This window comes from Engystomops pustulosus, chromosome 5, assembly GCF_040894005.1.
Source record: "Engystomops pustulosus chromosome 5, aEngPut4.maternal, whole genome shotgun sequence".
Classification (NCBI taxonomy): Eukaryota; Metazoa; Chordata; class Amphibia; order Anura; family Leptodactylidae; genus Engystomops; species Engystomops pustulosus.
Genome location: NC_092415.1, coordinates 37219233 through 37241594, shown reverse-complemented (window position 1 = coordinate 37241594; position 22362 = coordinate 37219233). Strand labels below are relative to the sequence as shown.

The 22362-nt window shown below is 41.2% G+C and overlaps 1 protein-coding gene and 1 long non-coding RNA gene across 3 annotated transcripts in view; one reads left to right on the top strand and one right to left on the bottom strand.

The window, feature by feature from the left end:
• Positions 1 to 3246, bottom strand: part of LOC140132647 (uncharacterized) — a 70078-nt gene extending 66832 nt beyond the window's left edge. The window contains exon 1 of the mRNA XM_072151659.1: positions 2351 to 3246. Coding sequence (XP_072007760.1) covers positions 2351 to 2360 — 10 coding nt within the window. The 5' untranslated portion in view covers positions 2361 to 3246. The remainder of the gene's footprint in view (positions 1 to 2350) is intronic.
• LOC140132648 (uncharacterized) lies at positions 1823 to 14376 on the top strand. 2 transcript variants are annotated; one of them, XR_011855682.1, is made up of 3 exons: positions 1823 to 2022; positions 2106 to 2370; positions 13467 to 14376. It is a non-coding gene; the product is annotated as an uncharacterized lncRNA (long non-coding RNA). The 2 variants fall into 2 exon arrangements; XR_011855683.1 differs by having other exon boundaries at positions 1825 to 2022; positions 2165 to 2370.
• Positions 14377 to 22362: the final 7986 nt, after the last annotated feature.

The following is a 22362-nucleotide window of genomic DNA, read 5'->3' as shown; positions in this document are numbered from 1 at the left end:
GGCACATATTGTTCCAGAATATCTATAGTTCTCCGGTTTTATAGTATATATGGTACTCACATATCTACAGTTCTCTTTTACCGTATTACCAAGAATAGTACAACCTGATTTCTACAATGCACATGTATTACTGCATACATTGTTCCAGAATATCTAGAGTTCTCCTGTTTTATAGTATATATGGTACTCACATATCTACAGTTCTCTTGTACCGTATTACCAAGTATAGCACAACCTGATTTCTAAAACTCACATATATTACGGCATACATTGCACTGGAATATCTGCAGTTTCATGTTTTACAGTATACAATGCACCTACATTTCTACAAATCTTATATGTTATAGTATATTATATACACACAAATCTACAATACACATCTTCTCCTTTATTACAGTACACAGTGCACCTCCATATCTACAATTCTAATGTATTACAGTATACAGTGTACCTACATATCTACAATTCTCATGTATTACAGTATACAGTGTACCTACATATCTACAACTGTAATGTATTACAGTATACAGTACACCTACATATCTACAATTCTCATTTGTTACAGTATACAGTGCACCAAATTATCATGTACGCACATATATACAACTCTCTCATATCATAACATATCATAATTTGCATAATAGTATACTTCCCTTTATCATAGAATACACTGTATTTACATATCTACAATGTTACATTATGGAATTTACCTACATATCTCACTCCTTCGCTGTCATAGTTACCACTGTTCTTACATATCTATAACTTTGTATAATAGTACACACTATACCCATATAACTACAAGTCTCCTATATCTATCATTTATGCGCTGACACGTACAACCCCATTGTATTTCTATATACACAATACTGTTATGTCTACAGTTATGTCTCTAGTATTACATACACCAGGGGTCAGGAACCTTTTTGGCTGAGAGAGCCATGAACGCCACATATTTTAAAATGTTATTCCGTAAGAGCCGTACCAAATGCACATGCCCCCCAGTAGATAGGTAGTCCCAGTGTCATGGATGCCCCTGCGATCTAGGTCTCGGATCGCAGGCACAATCGTGCCTCTCTCTGTGGTGGTGCTCCTTTCTGAGCTCACTCAACCCACCACTTTCTGGCTCGCGTCCTGGCTGTCCAGCACGCGCCAAAACACGCAGATTTAAAGGGCCAATGCCCTGCTGATTGCCTCTGCCCACTTCCCGGGTTCCTATAAAGACTGGCGGCTACCAGATGGCTACCAGGTAGCCATAGCACAAGTCCCCCAGTATATAGTTAGCCACAGCACATGACCCCAAGTAGATAGGTAGCCACAGCTGTCTGAGAGCCAGATGCAGGCAACAAAAGAGCCATATCTGGCTCCCGAGCCATAGGTTCCCTATCCCTGACATACACTGTACAGCTCTCATTACATTATAGCTTCATATTGCAGAACACAATGTACTCATTGTATTCATACCTAATGTTCACTGATACAATATCACACTCACTCATATCTATCTACAATATAGACTGAACCTACATATCTACAAGTCTCTCATATAATGATATATACTTTACAACTATTTATATATAATTCTATGACTGTACATCACAAATCTTCTGTTTTCTCTATTACAGTATACACTTCCCCATTCTCATCTATACTGAATAGCTATACATATACATGATCCAGAACATGCTGCAGCACATTGCACAATGTGTAGTTTATCATAGTGAAATCTGATTTCCCAGCAAGACAAATTGCTTCCAATAAACAGTAGGAGGTAAAGTTTCGTTATGAAAATGTGGGAAATTCCCAGTTTAGTTGGAATAAAAAGTAAATGAGGAAGCTGAAGGTACAGTCAGTCCGGCGAGACAGTATGAGAAGAAGGAGCCATGCTGAAGGCTGCAGGTAATACTGTAGCAGAGCGGCACCGGCTACATCCAGCCTAACCCTAATTCAGAGAGGACTACGCATGGACACAGAGGTCTACATAAAACGAGAACTATTATGGGTCAATGAAAAGGTCACGTGGTGAGTATAACAACTGGACATAGCAAGGTAAATTGGATACCTTAAAATCCAGTATGTTAATGTAAATCAATTTTTTTCTGCAGAATGTTCATGGTTTTCTGCACGGAACAATCATAGAAAAATCTGCATTTGTGAATTATAGACAGAAGAATGAGGACTGCGCATGTAGAGGATTATTCCCTGTCTCTCGTGATCATTACCTGGACACCACTACCTGCATGCTGTGCGGACTGTACCTGAGCACCTGAGTCTGCATGTGATTATAAGAGCCATAGTGACGCACACTGGGACTGAAGCCAAAGCCTACCACCAGGAGAACGCTGCTTACCATTTACCATGGTCTGGAAGGTGGGTATATGAGCTGGTGGCTTGTAGTCATCTTGAGGTGTCTGGCAGAAGTGTCTTCATCCCAGCACAGTCCATGTTACATTCTGTGCACCAGTCACTGACTCTGTCCGTCCGTAGCTGTGAACACGCCATGGACGAATAGCATTAACACACAGTATCCATGTCCCTCCTATGGGCTTTTCTAGTCCTCTTGAACTTCCGCGTTTCCACTTTCAGTTTCAGGCTTTGGAATGAATGGTGGCTGCCAGGAGAACACTGATGGATCCCTCTCAGGCTTGGGTGTGATTTGCTTTCGCAGTCAGACTTTTAACCCTCCTCTCGCACTAACTATCTGTAGTCCTAAGTCCAATGCACTGTTCTACGCTCTTCTCTGCTTATTTATTATAACACTAGTGTTCCGGTTCATTACTGACAAGCTGTTGCTCGCCCTAGTGCCCTAAATTCTCCAGATTGTACCCCCTATAACTCCCTAAACTGGATTTTCCACGTCGTATACATGAAGACCTTTTCCATTTCTGCTCTTCTAAATTGTACAGAAATCTCTACATCAATGACCCTATTAATTTTGGGCAAAGATAATCCTGATCCCTCTGCAGCTGAACCAATTCTATACGTAACTTTTCCCTTAAAACTATGGAAGATAGTTATAGTCATTGATCTAAGAAAACCTAGTGTGACACTGGTGTGATTATGATTTTTCAGTGTGTAGCTTCTTCCTCCCCCTCCCGCACAGACAGACACTTGCAGGACTGTGAGCAGCCCTGCCCCCAGCCCTAGGGTGCTGGCTGTATGAGATCCTAGAGGGGGGAGGGAGAAGGTAGAAAGCACGTGTATGAGCCCCTAGGTTAGAGTTCAGCAGTACATAGCCTTCTACACTGAGAACATGCACCCGCTCCATTAAAATAATCCAACAATTTCTCATATAGTGTATCAAATATACTTGAGATGGGTCATTGCTCAGATGTAGTCAGATCACAGTCAGTTCAGCTTAGACCTTGTTCACATCTACATTGTGGCTTCTGTTTTGCTGCATTCTGCTGGTATCTGATATACAACCAACACGGCAATAGACAAAACAGAAGCCACAATACAGGGAGTTTATAATGGCGTTTGTTTTGCTATCTATTACACTGTCCGGCTGCGTTCTGCTCTATTCTTGTTGACAATAGTGACATGTGATATTGTGAGGGGAAGCTCGGACACCGGTGTGCACAAAGCCGTAGTGACTTGAGACTTTGGGGCACATCCTGTAAGTTAAAAAAAAGAAAAAAAGTTTAGTAAAAGGGTGTAATTAAGGCTTGATCACATGACAGTACAAAGCACTGAATGTTTTTAGATATGGCTGGGTCAACTGCAATATTTTTTAATGGATCAGCGCCTCTGGCCGTTATGATTGATCCATTAAAATATAGAGCAGAACAGTTTTTCATGGTTCACTGAAAGTCTATAGTGGATCTATGAAGATCGATACGGAATGGAGGCTAGATAGAGGCAAATCAGCCATAAAAAACTGACACCATCCATTTTTCTTGGACGATTTTGGCCAAGTTCATGTGTAGTCAGCCTTGTAGTTTGCCTTTTTACTGGATGTGAAAAGCTGGATGTCATCCATTAGGCAAAAAACAAGATACAAGTAAAAATAAGATGTATCAGTAAAAAAAAAACAGACTTGATCCTAAAATAACTTTATAACTTCTTACCCAGTTTATGAAAAGTTGTTTAAGAGCTTTCAAATTTGATGTAAGTCTATTTTTCTGCCCTTTTACTCCAGCTTCAGAATATTTGATGAATGCTTTTCAAAGAAGTTTTCCAATAATCTGAAAAATAGGATTTGGGTAGGATTTGCATAGAGATAGGAAAAAAAGTGAATAGTGACATCTCTAGAGCTTCCCTATCCCTCCCTGGTCTCTGATGCTTATAGTCCTGTACTGTATGTCACCATCACAGTCATATGCCACTGGCTAATACAGTCTATTCTATTGGTTGATAAATTCAGTGCAAATTTGGCATTTCTTAGGCACTGAATCATATATAAATCTTATTCGCCTCATAAGAATCTGTAAAAATGATGGCTATTTAAGGCTACAGTCACATCAAGACATTTGGATGCATTATTATGGAGGCCATAATAGCATATGAGGGACAGATGCAGCTGTATTGCATCCATCCCCAGCCTTCACTGAGCGTGCACCCTGGGAGTTTCCTCGGTGATATAACTACCCATAAAAAGAAAGTTATTTTCTTCGAGATTCTCCCTAAACATCAGCAGCAGCTAATCAATGGCTGCTCATTTTTACTTCTCCTCCTGCTTTAAGGGGGCAGGAGTCGAAACAGAAGATGTATCTCAATGCATGAGCATATCCATTCTATGGATAACTATACAATGGAGACTGATGATGTGATGTAAGCCTTGCCTAATATTGTCATTCATCACAGAGCTTAGGGAAGGGGAATGGGATACTATATATTTATAGTAATAGTCTTCTCATATGGGAAAGTGACACCATAAGGGCCCCCTAAACCTCTTGGGCCCTGGTGCGGCCGCAACCTCTGCACCCCCTCAAGTTATGCCCCTGGGTCAGGAGATGTAGTCAACCTCAGGAAGAAAAGATCCATTTCTGTAGGAGAATGTACGGACTGACAAGTGGAAATAGAAACCTTGAACCTTGTGCAGTGTCTCAGCTAATAGGGAAGTCCAGCCATAGATGATGAGATGCAAGCCACAGAAACATATCAGGGTTCGTGTAGCTTGAGCACATACAACACGTTCAAGAAAGATTACAATGCATATCCCTGAGCCCCATTGACTCATCTCTGAGAAATGACTTGAATACTTGAAATTTTTGATTAAACATTTCGAGAAAAGGCCATTGATCTGAATGTCCGCAGAAATGTTGTGTCACAGATTTCAAATGAATGAATGAGAAATTTGGTTGTCAATAGATGCCGATGGTCATTTCTCAACATAACTAACAATAAAATGCTGACTTAAGTGCTTGATTACAACACACATAGATACCACAAGTAATATCCCAGAGCTTTCCCTCATTCTTGGACAGAATCTGCGGATGATAATTGAGACAGCCCTTATGTTGACTTTAATCTGGAAGGAGAAATCACAGTACAGGCAGTCCCTGGGTTACGTACAAGATAGGTTCTGCAGGTTTGTTCTTAAATTGAATTTGTATGTAAGTCGGAACTGTATACTTTATAATTGTAACCCTAGGCAAAAAATTTTTGGTCTCTTTGACAATTGGATTTTAAAAATGTTGGATTGTCATAAGAACCAGGGTTAACAATAAAGCTTCATTACAGACACCTGTGATAACTGTTACAGCTGATCATTGTAGCCTAGGGCTAAAGTACAGTAAATTACTAACATCCAGAGGTCCGTTTGTAACTAGGGGTCGTCTGTAAGTAGGGGATCGCCGGTATCTGACAGTTCAATACCAGCCAGGGGCTTCAGCCTATGTTTTACTGTATGGCAGACTTACCAATTTTTACATATTGGTAGCAATATCATGCTTTAACACAAATGGGATACAATGATTCCCTTTAGCATCATGACATTTTTTAAGCCCTTACCTAGAAAGTTATATACCTACTTTTTACAGTTACGGCAAAAACGGGTGATGTAAACAGAGCCAGAAGATTTCATTGGCATACGGCCCAGCGTCCATTCAAAGGTCTCAGGACTGTCTGGTCATATCCTATGACAACTGCCTGTGTACTCTAAATATGTTTATTATTGTACTGTTCCGCAAAAATAAGTTAATGCATCATAGCAACAAATATATAAAAAATAAGATGCAGGAGGTCCCTGATTTAAAGATGACGCCTAGTTACAAATGGACCTCTGTGACCTCTGGTGATGCTCTCTGCTTCTGGGTAATTTACTGAGCTTTGGCCCCAGGTTAAACATAAGAGTTTTCAAAGGTATCCGCAATGAAGCTTTATTGTTAATCATTGTTCCCATGGCAGCCAAAAACTGCGAAATGCACAGGGCCAAAATTTTTTTTGGGTCTGAAATAAGACTTTTTGACTTACATACAAATTTAAAGTTAAGAACAAACCTACAGAATCTATCTTGTACGTACAGAGCAAAATAACAAACTTTCTTTAGGATATGTATCAACCACACAACTTTACGGACCTGTATAACTGTATATAATTCATATTGGTTTCTGCATGACATTAAGAATACGTAGAGGAATTCATGTCTGCTTATTTTCATTGCAAAAATACTAAGGTATTGAAGGGGTTGTCCACTTTCAGCAAATAATTGATATGGTTTGTGTAAGCAAAAGTTATGCAATGTTCCAATATACCTTCTCTATCAATTCCTCACGGTTTTCTAGATCTCTGCTTGCTGCCCTGCTATAGAAAGCAGATATGTTTACTTCCACTGGATAGAAATCTATCCATGTGATGTGATGGACATGCACAGGCCCGGCGCCAGAACACGGCTTACCCGGGCAAGTGTCAGTGCCCTAGGGTGCTTGGGGGGACCACTCGGGGGCCGAAAAAATTTTTTGGCCCCTGGATCATTTGTACCCGTGTCACTTTAAGACACTGGTACAGATGATCACTTTGTGGCTCTTACTGTTTTCTGCCTCTATGCTGCGGTTGTTGGGAGTGTAACATAGAGACAGAATCCAAAACTCACCTTTCCTCGCTCCCCCGATGCTACGCTCCCGCTGTACTCGCTGGCACTGAAGCTGGTGCACATCATGATGTCATCAGCTTCAGAGCCGGCGTGTACAATGGGTGCGCAGCTTCGGGGGAGCGAGGAAAGGTAAACAAATAATTTTTTTTTCCCATTTGGGAAGGAGGGGGAACACTGTGGCTTATGGAGGTTTATGAGGACAGTGTGGGTAGCGGGAGGGGGGCTTGATGAGCCTATATGATTCCATCTTGAGCTGGTGTATCTAAGCCTATATGATACTGTTTACTGTGCTGGTGTATCTAAGCCTAAATGTTGCTGCCCACAAAGCTGTTATATCTGAGCCTATATGATTTCATCTACTTGATGCCTACGTAATGCTATCTACTGAGCTGGTGTATCTAAGCCTATATAATCCTGCTTACTCAGCTGGTGTATCTAAACCTGTATGAGGTGAGGGGGGCTGGGTGAGGAGAGTTTGAAGGGGGGTAGTGTGGCTTATGGAGAGGTGAAGACAGTGGGGCACATTTACTTATCGGTCCAGTCACGATCATGCGGCGCGTTGTCCGACGAGAATTCGGGTCTGCCAGGATTCACTAAGGTCGTGCGCCCGATATCCAGCAGGTGTCGCTGCCGCGCCGAAGGTCGCCGGAATTCACCTTTTTCTTCCCGGTGCATGTATGTGCTTGATCTGTATAACTTTTCCTTACACAAATCATTTCAAATATTTGCTGAAAGTGGACAACCCCTTTAAGTACTATAAAATGGGATAGAAATGTAGCGCAACTTTTCAGCAAAAATAAGGCCTTAGACATCTATATGTTTAGGTTAAAAGAAGTTATGTGCTATGAATTATTCCTTGCATAATTCAAACTTTTATTCAAAGTTTAAATCTGTAGAAAATAGGCATAAATAAGATAATTAAAAGGGTTGAATCTGCAATCATAATACATCTTAAGTAAAATGTATAGATCTTTCAAAAGCAGATAATAACAATAATTACAAATTGTTATTTACTGTACATACCAGCCTCATATTCTACAGGGCTTTACTGAGAAATATCATGGTCAGAAGGGGTGACACTGAAGGTGACATACTGTAGCTATACAGGGGTTGGGACATTCTTTATTACATATCAGAATAAATAAGTAAAGTAAATAAATAAATAGTACTGCAAAACGTGTATCAGTAATATATTATCCTGAGTATTAGTAAATACAGGCAGTCCCCGGGTTACATACAAGATAGATTCTGTAGGTTTGTTCTTAAATTGAATTTGTATGTTAGTCGGAACTGTATATTTTATCATTGTAATCCCAGGCAGAATTTTTTTGGATTTTAAAAATGTTGGGTTGTCATAAGAATCAGGAATAACAATAAATCTTAACTGCAGACACCTGTGATAACTGTTATAGCTGTTTATTGTAGCCTAAGGTTAAATTAAAGTAAATTACCAACATCCAGAGGTTTGTTTGTAACTCTGGGTCATCTGTAAGTGGGGTGTTCTTAAGTAGGGGACTGTCTCTACTAGTGTTGAGTGGACCCAAACCAAATCCGGGTTTGTAACAAAGTTTGCCAGTTCGTGTACCCCAGGGTACTCTCATTTTTATTTTCATGGGTCCAGCTTATTTTTGGTTTATTTTCATGGGTCCACTCATCACTAGTAAATTCCAGGTACACAAAGATTTTTTTTTTTTTGCTGATTTATTTTTATAACTGGTCTTTTTAAAATTATATATGAACTGAATGCACATTATGAGTAAGATGAGATGGAATTTATTTTTTTTATTAAGTATTTTAAAAATGAATGAAAAATTAATTCCCGGATTATTGATCGCTAGATTCGCTAGAGCTGTGTCTGTGGACCTTGGGGTGGAGGAATGGGGAAAGTGCATAATACTGTAATATTATTAAGTTACTGTTCCTGCGACTATCCTGTATTACCACTGAGTTGAGACAACATCCTCATTTATGGAGCGAGTCACTTGTATTATCTGAGCTTGCCTGATTTGTTCTATTCTGTGCATCCAAACTGTGCAGGTTTTTCTAATATGTTTTGTCTCTCTACGAATGCATTTAAAAAAAGTTAACTAAAGGTTAACTAAAGGTAACTTTTAATAAAAGGAAAATTAATTTAAATGTAATGCTTTATTATTAGAGATGAGCGAGCATTAAAATGCTCGGGTACTCGTTACTCGAGCCGAACATTTCCTGATGCTCGAGTGCTCGTTTCGAGTAACGAGCCCCATTGAAATCAATGGGAGACCCGAGCATTTTTTAGTAAAATTAAAAACTGAACGAGCACTGTTCAGTGCAGATGTTTTCACTAAAAGAACAGAGTGAAAGAACACTGCAGAACAGATTGCAGATGTTCGCGAACATCTGCGATCTGTTCCGGAGACACGCGTGCAGAAGGATGTTCTCTGCAATAGTATTTGAAGAACAATATGTGTGAAGAACAACTTGCAGATGTTTGGAAACATCTGCAAGTTTTTCTTCACACATATTGTTCTTCAAATACTATTGCAGAGAACACCGTTCTGCACGCGTGTCTCCGGGACATCTGCGATCTGCTCCGGAGACACGGTGTTCTCCGCAATAGTATTTGAAGAACAATATGTGTAGAGAACAACTTGCAGATGTTGTCAAACATCTGCAAGTTGTTCTTCACACATATTGTTCTTCAAATACTATTGCACCGTGCAAGCGTGTCTCCGGAACATCTGCGATCTGCTCCGGAGACACGCGTGCAGAACGGTGTTCTCCGCAATAGTATTTGAAGAACAATATGTGTGAAGAACAACTTGCAGATGTTAGACAACATCTGCAAGTTGTTCTCTACACATATTGTTCTTCGAATACTATTGCGGAGAACACCGTTCTGCACGCGTGTCTCCGGAGCAGATCGCAGATGTTCGCGAACATCTGCAATCTATTCTGCACAGTGTTCTTTCACTGTGTTTTTCAATTAAATAATTAAATTAAATGTTTTAATTGTATTTTTTTACTGTTCTTTACTTTTTTTTTTTTTTAAATTAAATGCTCGTTATCGAGCAGGGCAAATACTCGTCCGAGCAACGAGCCGGTCCGAGTATGCTAATACTTGACCGAGCATTAAGCTCGGACGAGTATACTCGCTCATCACTATTTATTATGTGTGGTGGACAACTTAGAGATTTATAAATTCAAAGTGCCTGAATGTTTAAGTACAAATCGATAAGGGAAAACATTTCTAATCACTTCTCCACTACCCAAAAAATATCATTGTTTGTCTTTTAAGTGGTTTACGACAAAGGTTTAAAGGAAATAAACTGACAGCAAAGTGTAATCTACTTTACCTGATACTTTTATTTTAAGTTTTCTCCAATTATTATGTATAGAACTACGGTTTATTTTTGGTTTCCATTTTTTTTTAACAAAAGCTAAAACACATGGAGTGATGGGTTCAAAAATGTATGCATAATTTCTGTCTCACTTCTATTCTATTCATGGTTTAGCAGAACCTGCATTATTATTTTCATTATTTTTAAATTATTATTTTTAAATATTTCATTTAAAATAATCTATTTTATATTTATTTAAAATATTGCATTATTATTTAAATATATCAAAATAATATAAGTATAAAGGAAGGATTGGAGGGACATGTGGACAACAATAAATGGCATTAAACAAATCGATTGAAATCAAATTTATTTCTTATATTCTCTTTTTTAACAGAAGATCATAAAATATATATAATCCTAATGGACTGGAACTATCATAGTCATTGAGCTCCTGTCGTATAAAAAATTTAATTTTTTAATCTATATTGTTATAAATGTTGTCTTATTTTTCTAAACACGTTATTACAGTGTCTGTACCTAGTTTTTTTCATTTGTTCAATGGAATTTGATGGATTTTGAAAACATTTTTTATATTTGTTACTTTGTTACAGTTTGGCCTAACACTGATAGAACAAACACTTAAATGGGTGTTCCCATGTCAGCAAATAAATGTTATTGTTTCTATATATTTTCCAATATATTTTCTTAATATTTATTCCACACAGTTTTCTAGATCTCTGCTTGCTGTTATTCTATAGGAAGCTTCATTGACCCTGGTCATGTGATGTCACACAGATGCATGGCTCGTCTGATCACACGGCTCTGAGTAACAGAAGCTTTCTATAGAATGAGAGCAAACAGTGATCTATAAAACCCATAAGGAACTGCTGCAGAAATAATATTGGAAAATTTCATATAACGTTCCACGTTATACAAACAATATCATTCATTTCTTGAAATGCAAATTGTAATAGAATCATCCTCTATATAGAATAAAAAAATTAAATTAAAAAATTAAATTTTTCTTTTGGACTTAGTCCTTTCAAGATCAAGGTCTTCTGATCTTAGGTAGGTGTTATCATTTTTTCCCTTCATTTTGCATCACAATCAAGGCTTTAATATAAATATGTTTTTATTTTTTTTAATTTTTCTATGAGAAGAAAATAGGGAAAAAATTTGTGTATTCTTTGATTTTCCTTTTACAATTTAAAATAGTTAATTTTAACAAAAAAACAAAAATTTTAAAGTGCAGCATAATCCCCTCACAGTTACATTTACGTTGATACCAGAAATGCTTTTGCCAATAATGGATCTACAGGCGGTCCCCTACTTAAGAACACCTGACTTACAGACGACCCCTAGTTAAAGACGGACCCCTCTGCCCACTGTGATCTCTGGGACTAAAGTAAAGCATCCAGGGAGCTTCATCAGACTGCAATGCTCAGCTGTAAAGTGTCTATAATGAAGCTTTATGGATAATCCTTGGTCCAATTACAACATAAAATTTTGAAACTACAATTGTCACTGGGGCAAAAAAAAAATTTTGTCTGGATGTACAATTATAAAATATACAGTTTCAACTTACATACAAATTTCAACTTCAGAACAAACCTTTGGAACCTATCTTGTATGTAACCAGGGGACTGCTTGTATGTGGTTGATTTTACTTTGAATAGTCTTGACACATAACAAGGATGCATTTTATTCTGTGTGTTTTATTCATTTTTTTACAAGGAGTTAAAAATGTCAGTTCCCTGGACTATGGGAGACTTGGGCCAATAATAACACACATTAACTCTATGCAGTAAAATCTGAGGATGAAAGATCCCCAAGCTGCACAGGGCGATATAAATCAGGTCACGATTTACAGATTTAATGCGGGAAAGGGTTAATATTTTTCTTTCTGTCAATAATGAGCATAAAGTATAAGGCTTTGTTTTAAAGCCATTTTTCACTTGTTTCCTCATAACACTTTGTACATCACATTAATTGAAAAATTTGGTAGTAGGTTTTGTTTATTTATGAAAAATACAGATATTTGGGAAAAATTTGGAAAAATTCTGGCTGTTCGAAATTCAAACTGTTCTACACTTTTAACAAAAAACAGCAAAAAAACTTGATAACTAACACTCACCGAAAGTCTACTTATGTTGACATGCTTTCTTATGCATCCTCTTATTTTTGCAGGAGGTTATGGTATTTTGAACTTTAGGTGCGATTTTTCACATTTTCATAAAATAACAAATTCATGCTGTTGAGGGACCTGCTCAGATTTCAAGTCATTTGAGAGGCCTAAATAATAACCCCATAAATTACCCCATTATAGAAACTACACTAAATGAATGTGTTTTTCAAAAATATACACAAAGTTTGATACCCAATCTCTTCCAAGTGTAACAATCCCCCATATGTGGTGGTAACCTGCTGTATGGGCACACGCCAGGGCATCGAAGGGAAGCTGCGCCATTCAGAGCAGATTATGTATTGTCACTTTTTAACAACTATACATACTTTTTTTTTTGCCAATTTGGACAAATAAGGGATTATTTCCAGCAACATGAGATGCATTTTACAAATACTTCATTTTAGTTTCATTTTATCAACTAATAATAATATGTTACCTTTATTCTATAGATCACTATGATTTATATATTTTTATATATATTTTGACAAGTTTACTGAACAAAAACTAATATAGAGAAAATCTAATTTTTTTTTCATATCGCCATGTTTACGGATACATAAATGTAATATAAATGTAATATTTTTACGTGTTGAGATGTTCATTTCAGTGGTACCATTTTGGTACACATAACCTTTTTTGATCACTTTTTGGAACATTTTTGTAAATGGATTTTATGAAAAATTTAAATTTTTGGAAGGTTTTTCAAGTTTGTTTTTACGGCGTTGACCGAGCAGTCTTAATAATCTTTCTGATTTATTGCACACATTGTTGCGGACGTGGCGATACCAAATAATTGGGGGGTTTTGTGATTTGGGTTTTTTTGTACTTTTTCGTTTAGGGGACTTTTACTTTATTTTATTATTTTTATTTTAAAAAACTTTATTAAGTGTTTTAAACATTTTTTATTTATTTATTTTTACAGGTTGGCTTGAACAATCCTCTGATCGCTTCTTCATGCTCTTATTCACCTAACACAGTGTTATACAGATGTATCAGACTGTGCTGTGGAATACACTAAGCATAATGCGCAGGAGGCAGAGCCGGCCAGCAGACATACATCTATGCGATGTAAAGACAAAAACTGATGGAGCTGAGTCTATTATTTTATTAGAATTTTTTTTTTAAAGAATGCTGATATGCAGAAGAAATATAGGTTTGGGTTGATTAAAATTTGGGCTATTCTTCATCAGAATTCCATTATTTCCAGGGGAGACTATTGTTGCATAATGAGGGAAATGTATTGCTTGTGTTTTAGGACACCACTGTGCTGTTTCTGAGTAACTGTTGGCTTCTTTACTGCAACAGATTAATGTGGGGCACAGACAAGGGTGCACCAGCCATGAGCCAAGTTGAGCCTCTTGCCTCAAGCAGCATTAACTGCAGGAAGGTGAGGGGCAGCATCAGGGGCATAGTCAGAAGGCCCTGACAATTATAAATAGTGTCTCTTCTCACCACATGTCAGCATGTGTGTGACACTGCATGAAAAACCCACCTAATAAAAAAATTACCTGATACATTACTATTGGATGGGTCAAAGTAGGGGGGTATGTTCTATAGTTCACTTCTGGCAGTAGAGAGTTTAAGTACTAAATGTGCGCCAAAAAAATAACATTTCTATTTTTGGCACACAGCAATGAGGCAGAAGGTCCAGATTATCTGTGTTTACATCAGAATCGGGTCGGAAAAACCATATTAATTTCCCTTCAATGTAATCATTTCTTCCACTCCTGTGTTAATCTTTGTTTCATGTTGCTTTATGAGGTTCTTCTATGTTGGGACTAGTTTTATATGCTGTACAGTAGGTGTGATTTATTTGTACATGTAAATTTCAAATTATGAAGAATAAATGTATATTTATATAAATGTATAAGTATTGTCAATATTTTTATGACCAATATTGATTTTTTTTAAATTAATTTAGTTTTACACTCATTATACATCAATACAAAATCTGACAATTCAATACAATACTAACAATTTAACATATAACATAAGAACTTAAATCCCCCATACACCTATTTATCTGTACCTACTCAACAAAAAGAACAAAAAAAGAGAAAAAGTTGTAACCTGGATAGATTTGTACTGTAAGCTCCAATAAAGCTACCAGATCAAGAATTGCAGTGCAAGATTTTGCAATTAAAATTGGGAATCCGCCACCTCTGCACCATGTGGGCGTGGAGTGGGGGGGGGGGGCTGCGGAGGTCAGTGCCTATGTTCTTTTGAAAAACAAGCACACTTTTGTTTTCTTGTTTTTACACAAAACTATACCAGGCTGGACTTGGCATACAGGCGGTCCCCTACTTAGGGACACCCGACTTACAGACAACCCATAGTTACAGACGGACCCCTCTGCCCCATGTGACCTCTGGTGAAGCTCTTTGGATGCTTTACTATAGTCCCAGACTGCAATGATCAGCTGTAAGGTGTCTGTAATGAAGCTTTATTGATAATTCTTGGGCCAATTACACCAAAAATTTTGAAACTCCAATTGTCACTGGGGCAAAAACAAAAATTGCCTAGAACTTCCATTATAAAATATACAGTTTCGACTTACATACAAATTCAACTTAAGAACAAACCTCCAGACCCTATCTTGTATGTAACCCGGGGACTGCCTGTAGTTTTGCCCTGGCTGCGGCTCCCACAACATGATGCATGCTAAGTCTCTTGATGTATCCGCTATTGTGTCATTTTATGATAAATCTCCCTCTTTGTATAAAAGAGCTATTTCTGAGTACTTATCTCAGAAATTTGTGACAAGACGGTTGATAAGCCAAAAAATTTTCTCCCAAAAACCTTTAATATGTAAACATTACCACCATACATGAGATTAATTGGCTTCTACATTACACCCTCTCCAGCAGCTTTTGTCTTGGTTTTTAAAAAAATTTTATCACCTTAGAGGTGAAAAATACCACCCTAATTGAAGTTTCCGATTTACTTGAAGATCCCATAGCTCTGTGCCAAGTGTGGATATCATTTTTTTTTTCAGTTACAAAAGTTTCCCATCTTCGCATATAATTCATCTTATCTTTGGTCTTTTCTGAAAATCCTGATATGTGATAGAAATTCCATTTTGTATATTTTTCTCTGAGTTTAAATAGATACTATAATTACTATTTATGCTCTTGTTTAGCCGACTTATGATTCCAGAGGATTATGGATTATTCTAAAGAATATGGATTTTTTTCAGTAATTAAGTATATTATTTTATCTCATGCTGAATGAAGTGTATTCATTGTAGAACTATTTTTCAAATAATAGTTTTAACTTAAATGTTTCATTTAGAAGGTTTCTATTAATAGAGATTATTTTAGAATTTTACAGCTACAACATACTGGCACATATTTACAGTGTATGCCTATTGTATTAGGTGTATTAATGTTTTACAGTACACATAGTTGATAGCAGGGGCGTAACTACAGCGGTAGCAGCCATAGCAGCCGCTATGGGGCCCGCAGAGTCAGGGGGCCCCGTCATCCGACCTGACACAATAAATAATGGAGGATGTGCACCATTATATCTATATTGTACTGCACATGTCCAGCATAATATGTATATAACATATACTGTGATGTATATATGTAGTATCTGTGATGTGTATATGGTGTCTATATACACTGTATGTGAGTATGTGAGTATGTTGCATATGGCACTGTATATATGTGTATATGCACAAGAGTATTATATATATATGTGTGTGTGTGAGTATACTAATATGTATATTTTTTAAATGGGAAGGGGATCCCCATGCAGTAGCCTGCTAGGGGCCCCTGTCTCTCCTAGTTACGCCACTGGTTGATAGGGCAAAGGACTTCAATACAGAGATGCAGCAGGAGTGAAGTTATGGACAAACCTAATATTTGCCAAATTTACTCTTTGTTATGATCTTGTCACAAGTTGCAAGTTAGTTTCTCAAACTGGCATCTGTCACTGGTCATGCCTGAAGATTCAAACCACCCCAGATCTCTGCTTGCTGTTATCCAACAGGAAGCTTCTGGATAAACACTAGAGATGAGCGAACATACTCGTCCGAGCTTGATGCTCGTTCGAGCATTAGCGTACTCGAAACTGCTCGTTGCTCGGACGAATACTTCGCCCGCTCGAGAATATGGCAGCTCCCGCCGTTTTGCTTTTTGGCGGCCAGAAACAGAGCCAATCACAAGCCAGGAGACTCTGCACTCCACCCAGCATGACGTGGTACCCTTACACGTCGATAGCAGTGGTTGGCTGGCCAGATCAGGTGACCCTGGAATAGACTAGCCCCTGCCCGCGCTGCTCGGATCATTCTGTGTCTGGATGCCGCTAGGGAGAGAGCTGCTGCTGGTCAAGGAAAGCGTTAGGCTGTTCTATTAGAATAGTGTTAGGCAGGAGTGATTCTACAACAACCCAACAGCCCTTCTTAGGGCTACAATAATACCATAGGAGAATCCAAACGGCTTACTTACGCCTACAATAGCGTTATATATATTTTATTTCTGGTTGATCTGCTGGTGGCTGTCCTTGCTGCAGTGCATCTACTACCATATTGTGAGGAATTTGTAGTGAGACTTGCGACCGTTGTGTTTAGCGCTTAGTGACGCACATATCCATCGCAAAGACCGAAGTGGGAAAATTTATTAGGAGTTTGATTTCAATTAGGCACAGTCTGCCATTTACTTTTTATTTTACGTTTATTTTTTCATAACTCAGCGTCATCTCATCTGGCATAGCAGTATGCTTTCATACTTGGCTAGAAAATAGCCATAGCAATAGGATAGCATCGTTTGGTTTTAAAAACTAAAAAACACAAAAAAACACAAAAAAAAGTTAAAAAAAAATTAAAGTTATAACTTTCATTTTCAAAATGTTTAACCCGAGGGCTAGGGGTAGAGGACGAGGGCGGGAACGTGGGCATCCAACTACTGCAGGGGTCAGAGGCCGTGGTCCTGGGCGGGGTGAGACACCACCTGTTGATGAGGGAGCAGGGGAACGCCGCAGAGCTACACTCCCTAGGTTCATGTCTGAAGTTACTGGGACTCGTGGTAGAGCACTGTTGAGGCCAGAACAGTGCGAACAGGTGATGTCGTGGATTGCCGACAATGCTTCGAGCAATTTGTCCACCAGTCAGTCTTCCACGCAGTCCACCCATGTCACCGAAATCGGCACTCCAACAGCTCCTGCACCTCAGCCTCCTCCCCCCCAGTCTGCCCCCTCCCAGGAAAATTTGGCATTTGAACCGGCATACTCTGAGGAACTGTTTTCTGGACCCTTCCCACAAACGACTTGTCCGGTTGCTGCTGAGCAATTTTCCGATGCCCAGGTTTTCCACCAGTCGCAGTCTGTGGGTGATGATGACCTTCTTGACGTAGTGGAAGAAGTGTGTAAAGAGGTGTCAGACGATGAGGAGACACGGTTGTCAGACAGTGGTGAAGTTGTTGTCAGGGCAGGAAGTCCGAGGGGGGAGCAGACTGAGGGATCAGAGGATGATGAGGTGACAGACCCAAGCTAGGTTGAGAGGCCGGGTGAACACAGTGCTTCTGAGACGGAGGAGAGTCCTCGACCAGAACAGGTTGGAAGAGGCAGTGGTGGGGCCAGACGGAGAGGCAGGGCCAGAGCAGGTGCATCAGCGCCAAATGTGTCACGTAGTGAAGCTCTCGTGGAGAGGGCTCCCGCGACGAGGGCTAGATTTTCAGAAGTCTGGAGGTTCTTTAAGGAAACACCGGATGACCGACGGACTGTGGTGTGCAACCTTTGCCAAACCAGGATCAGCAGGGGTTCCACCACTACTAGCTTAACTACCACCAGTATGCGCAGGCATATGAATGCTAAACACCCCACTCAGTGGCACCAAGCCCGTTCACCTCCGGCCGTGCACACCACTGCTCCTTCCCCTGTGTCAGCTGATAGTCAGCCCCCTGCCCAGGACCCTGGCACAATAACCCCATCGTCGCCTCCACGATCCTCCACAGCATCCACCAGCGTTCAGCTCTCCATACCCCAGACGCTGGAGCGGAAACGGAAATATAGTGCAACCCACCCGCACGCCCAAGCCCTTAATGTCCGCATCTCCAGATTGCTTAGCCTGGAGATGCTGCCCTATAGGCTAGTAGAGACCGAGGCCTTTCGCAACCTCATGGCGGCGGCCGCCCCTCGGTATTCGGTCCCCAGCCGCCACTACTTTTCCCGATGTGCCGTCCCAGCCCTGCACCAGCACGTGTCAGACAACATCATCCGTGCCCTGACCAACGCCGTTTCTGACAAGGTCCACCTGACCACGGACACGTGGACGAGTGCTGCCGGGCAGGGCCACTATATATCGCTGACGGCACATTGGGTTAACTTGGTGGAGGCTGGGACCGAGTCTGACCCTGCGGCTGGTCATATACTGCCGACGCCGAGGATTGCGGGGCCTACCTCGGTCCAGGTTTTTCAGGCCTACTATGCCTCCTCCTCCTCCCACCTATCCTCCACCTCCTCCTCCGAACTACCATCCGTGGGCATGGCGCCATCAGTCGCTAGCTCTAGGCACAGCAGCAGTGCCGTCGCTAAGCGACAGCAGGCGGTGCTCAAACTGCTGAGCCTAGGCGATAAAAGGCACACCGCCCAAGAACTATTACAGGGCATCACGGCGTAGACTAATCTGTGGCTGGCACCGCTGAACCTGAAGCCAGGCATGGTTGTGTGTGACAACGGCCGTAACCTGGTGGCGGCTCTGCAACTCGGCAGACTGACACATGTGCCATGCCTGGCCCATGTGTTAAATCTGATAGTTCAGCGTTTCCTCAAGACATACCCCAATCTGTCTGATTTGCTCATGAAGGTGCGCCGCATCTGTGTGCATTTCAGGAAGTCCAGCACAGATGCTGCCACTCTCAGAGCAGCGCAGCGCCGCCTCCAACTGCCCGCTCACCGACTGTTGTGCGACGTGCCCACGAGGTGGAATTCAACATTAACCATGTTATCCAGAGTTTACCAGCAGCGCAGAGCGATTGTAGACTGCCAGATGTCAACTTCCACCAGAACTGGTAGTCAGGTCAGTCAGCTTCCTCAAGTCTACAATGAGGAGTGGACGTGGATGTCTGATATCTGTCAGGTGCTGAGTAACTTTGAGGAGTCAACACAGATGGTCAGTGGCGATGCCGCCATCATCAGCCTCACCATCCCGCTGCTTGGCCTGTTGAAAAACTCTCTGATCAGCATGAAGTCGGAAGCTTTGCGCTCGTCACAAGAGACGGGGGAAGAAGATTCCCTTGTTGATAGCCAAAGCACCCTCAGGTCTGTTTCTCAGCGCATATCGGAGGAGGTGGAGGAGGATGAGGAGGAAGAGGAGGAGAATGTTGGCGAGACACAAGAGGGGAGCATTGCTCAGACCTTCACTGTTCAGCGTGTATGGGCAGAAGAAGAGGAGTTGGAGGAGTTGGAGGAGGAGGAGATAGACAGTCAGGCCAGTGAGGGGAGTGAATTCTTGCGAGTTGGGACTCTGGCGCATATGGCAGATTTCATGCTAGGCTGCCTATCCCGTGACCCTCGCGTTCAAAGAATTTATTCCAGCACCGATTACTGGGTATTCACTCTCCTGGACCCACGGTACAAGCAAAATCTTTCCACTCTCATCCCTGGAGAGGAAAGGAGTATGAGAATGCATGAATACCAGCAAGCCCTGGTGCACAAGCTGAAACAGTATTTCCCTTCTGACAGCGCTAGCGGCAGAGTGCGTAGTTCTGCGGGACAAGTAGCGAGGGAGAGTAGGCGAGCAGGCAGCTTGTCCAGCACTGGCAAGGGTACGCTTTACAAGGCTTTTGCCAGCTTTATGTCACCCCAGCAAGACACTGTCACCTGTCCCCAGTCTCGGCAGAGTAGGGCTGATCTTTACAGAAAGATGGTGAGGGAGTACGTAGCTGACCATACCATCGTCCTAAATGATCACACAGCTCCCTACAACTACTGGGTTTCAAAGCTGGACATGTGGCACGAACTGGCGCTGTACGCCTTGGAGGTTCTTGCCTGCCCTGCTGCTAGCGTGTTGTCCGAGCGGGTTTTCAGTGCAGCTGGTGGCATTATCACCGATAAGCGTACACGCCTGTCGACTGACAGCGCTGACAGGCTGACGCTTATTAAGATGAATAAAGCCTGGATTTCTCATAATTTCCAATCTCCACCAGGTGAAGGAAGCTCAACCTGAATAATTTATGCACTCCTCCTCCTCATTTCCTCCTTCTCCTCCTCTTTGTACACTAAAGCAGAGGAAACTGGCTATTTTTTTACAGGGCCCACTGGCTCTAGCTATAGTACTTTATGCATTTAATTTTTCTGGAGGGCCACCGACCCGGTCCTCTGTTTTAAACAATTTTTGGGACTGCCACATACAGGCACTCAATCTATTCAATTTTTCTGGAGGGCTACCTACCTGCTCCTCTGGTTTGAAAACTTTTTTGGACTGCCACACACAGGCACTCAATCTATTTCATTTTTTCTGGAGGGCCACCTACCTGCTCCTCTGGTTTGAAAACTTTTTTGGACTGCCACATACAGGCACTCAATCTACTTCATTTTTCTGGAGGGCCACCTACCTGCTCCTCTGGTTTGAAAACTTTTTTGGACTGCCACATACAGGCACTAACTTTGTCGCCACCCTGCTGTGTTATCCACAAAATATACTGGCAAACTTTTATCATTTACCAATATTATTTCAGCGCTTCTTGCGCATCTGTTGATTACACTGCTGTGTAATCCACAAAATATACTGACAAACTTTTACCATTTACGGATATTATTTCAGCGCTTCTTGCGCATCTGTTTACATTCCCCTCACCTGCCATATCCCAAACTTATAAGAACGCTACTACACTTAACTTGGTGGAGGCTGGGACCGAGTCTGACCCTGGGGCTGGTCATATACTGCCGACGCCGAGGATTGCGGGGCCTACCTCGGTCCAGGTCTCAAAGGCCTACTATACCTCCTCCTCCTCCCACCCCTCCTCCACCTCCTCCTCCGAACTACCATCCGTGGGCATGGCGCCATCAGTCGCCATGAAAATTATAATTTTTTCAAAGTAAACGCTTCTGGCCCCCAGGCTCATTTTGGGTGGGGAGGAGCCAAGAGACAGGGGCTTGGACAGGGAAAAGCTCGCCTGGCGGTGGACCGCCAGCTCCATCCCAAGATTAGGCAGCCTCAGAGGCATCCATGCATGCTGCCCCTGCTGTTTCCTGTCCATTTTGCCTCCACGATCCTCCACAGCGTCCACCAATGTCTCATTTCAACTCTCTATACCCCAGACGCTGGAGCACGAGAGCATATGCAGCACATCATCCCCTTATCAAACGAGCTGTGTCAGGCAGAATTTTCAGGTGTTTCACCAGATACATAGTGAAACTTGGCCCATATGTCGCCGCCATGCTGGAGACCTGAAGTTGCAATCATAGCAGCGCAATATGAATGCCCCATACTGTCGCTCTTAATCATGGAAGTTGTCTCCATGGCTGCCTCCACATGTCGTCCCCTTATCAAAAGAGCTGTGTCAGGCTCATTTTTCGGGTGTTTCACCAGATACGTTATGGAACTTGGTCACTATGTCGCCACCATGCTGTGTTATTGACTAAATATACCTTCAACCTTTTGTTCACATAGGAAATCATTTCACCTCCTTTGGTGAAACCTGAGTCCATTTAGGGTATGTCGCCATGAGACTCTCTAGCCTGCCACTGCTGCCGCTGCCTCTGCATGCCGTCCCCTATAGTGTCAGGGTCAATTATTGCATGTTTTAGATGCTATCTAGCCTCATTTGGTCACTCTGTCATGGCCATGCTGTTGCCCATAATTTTGGCATAATGGT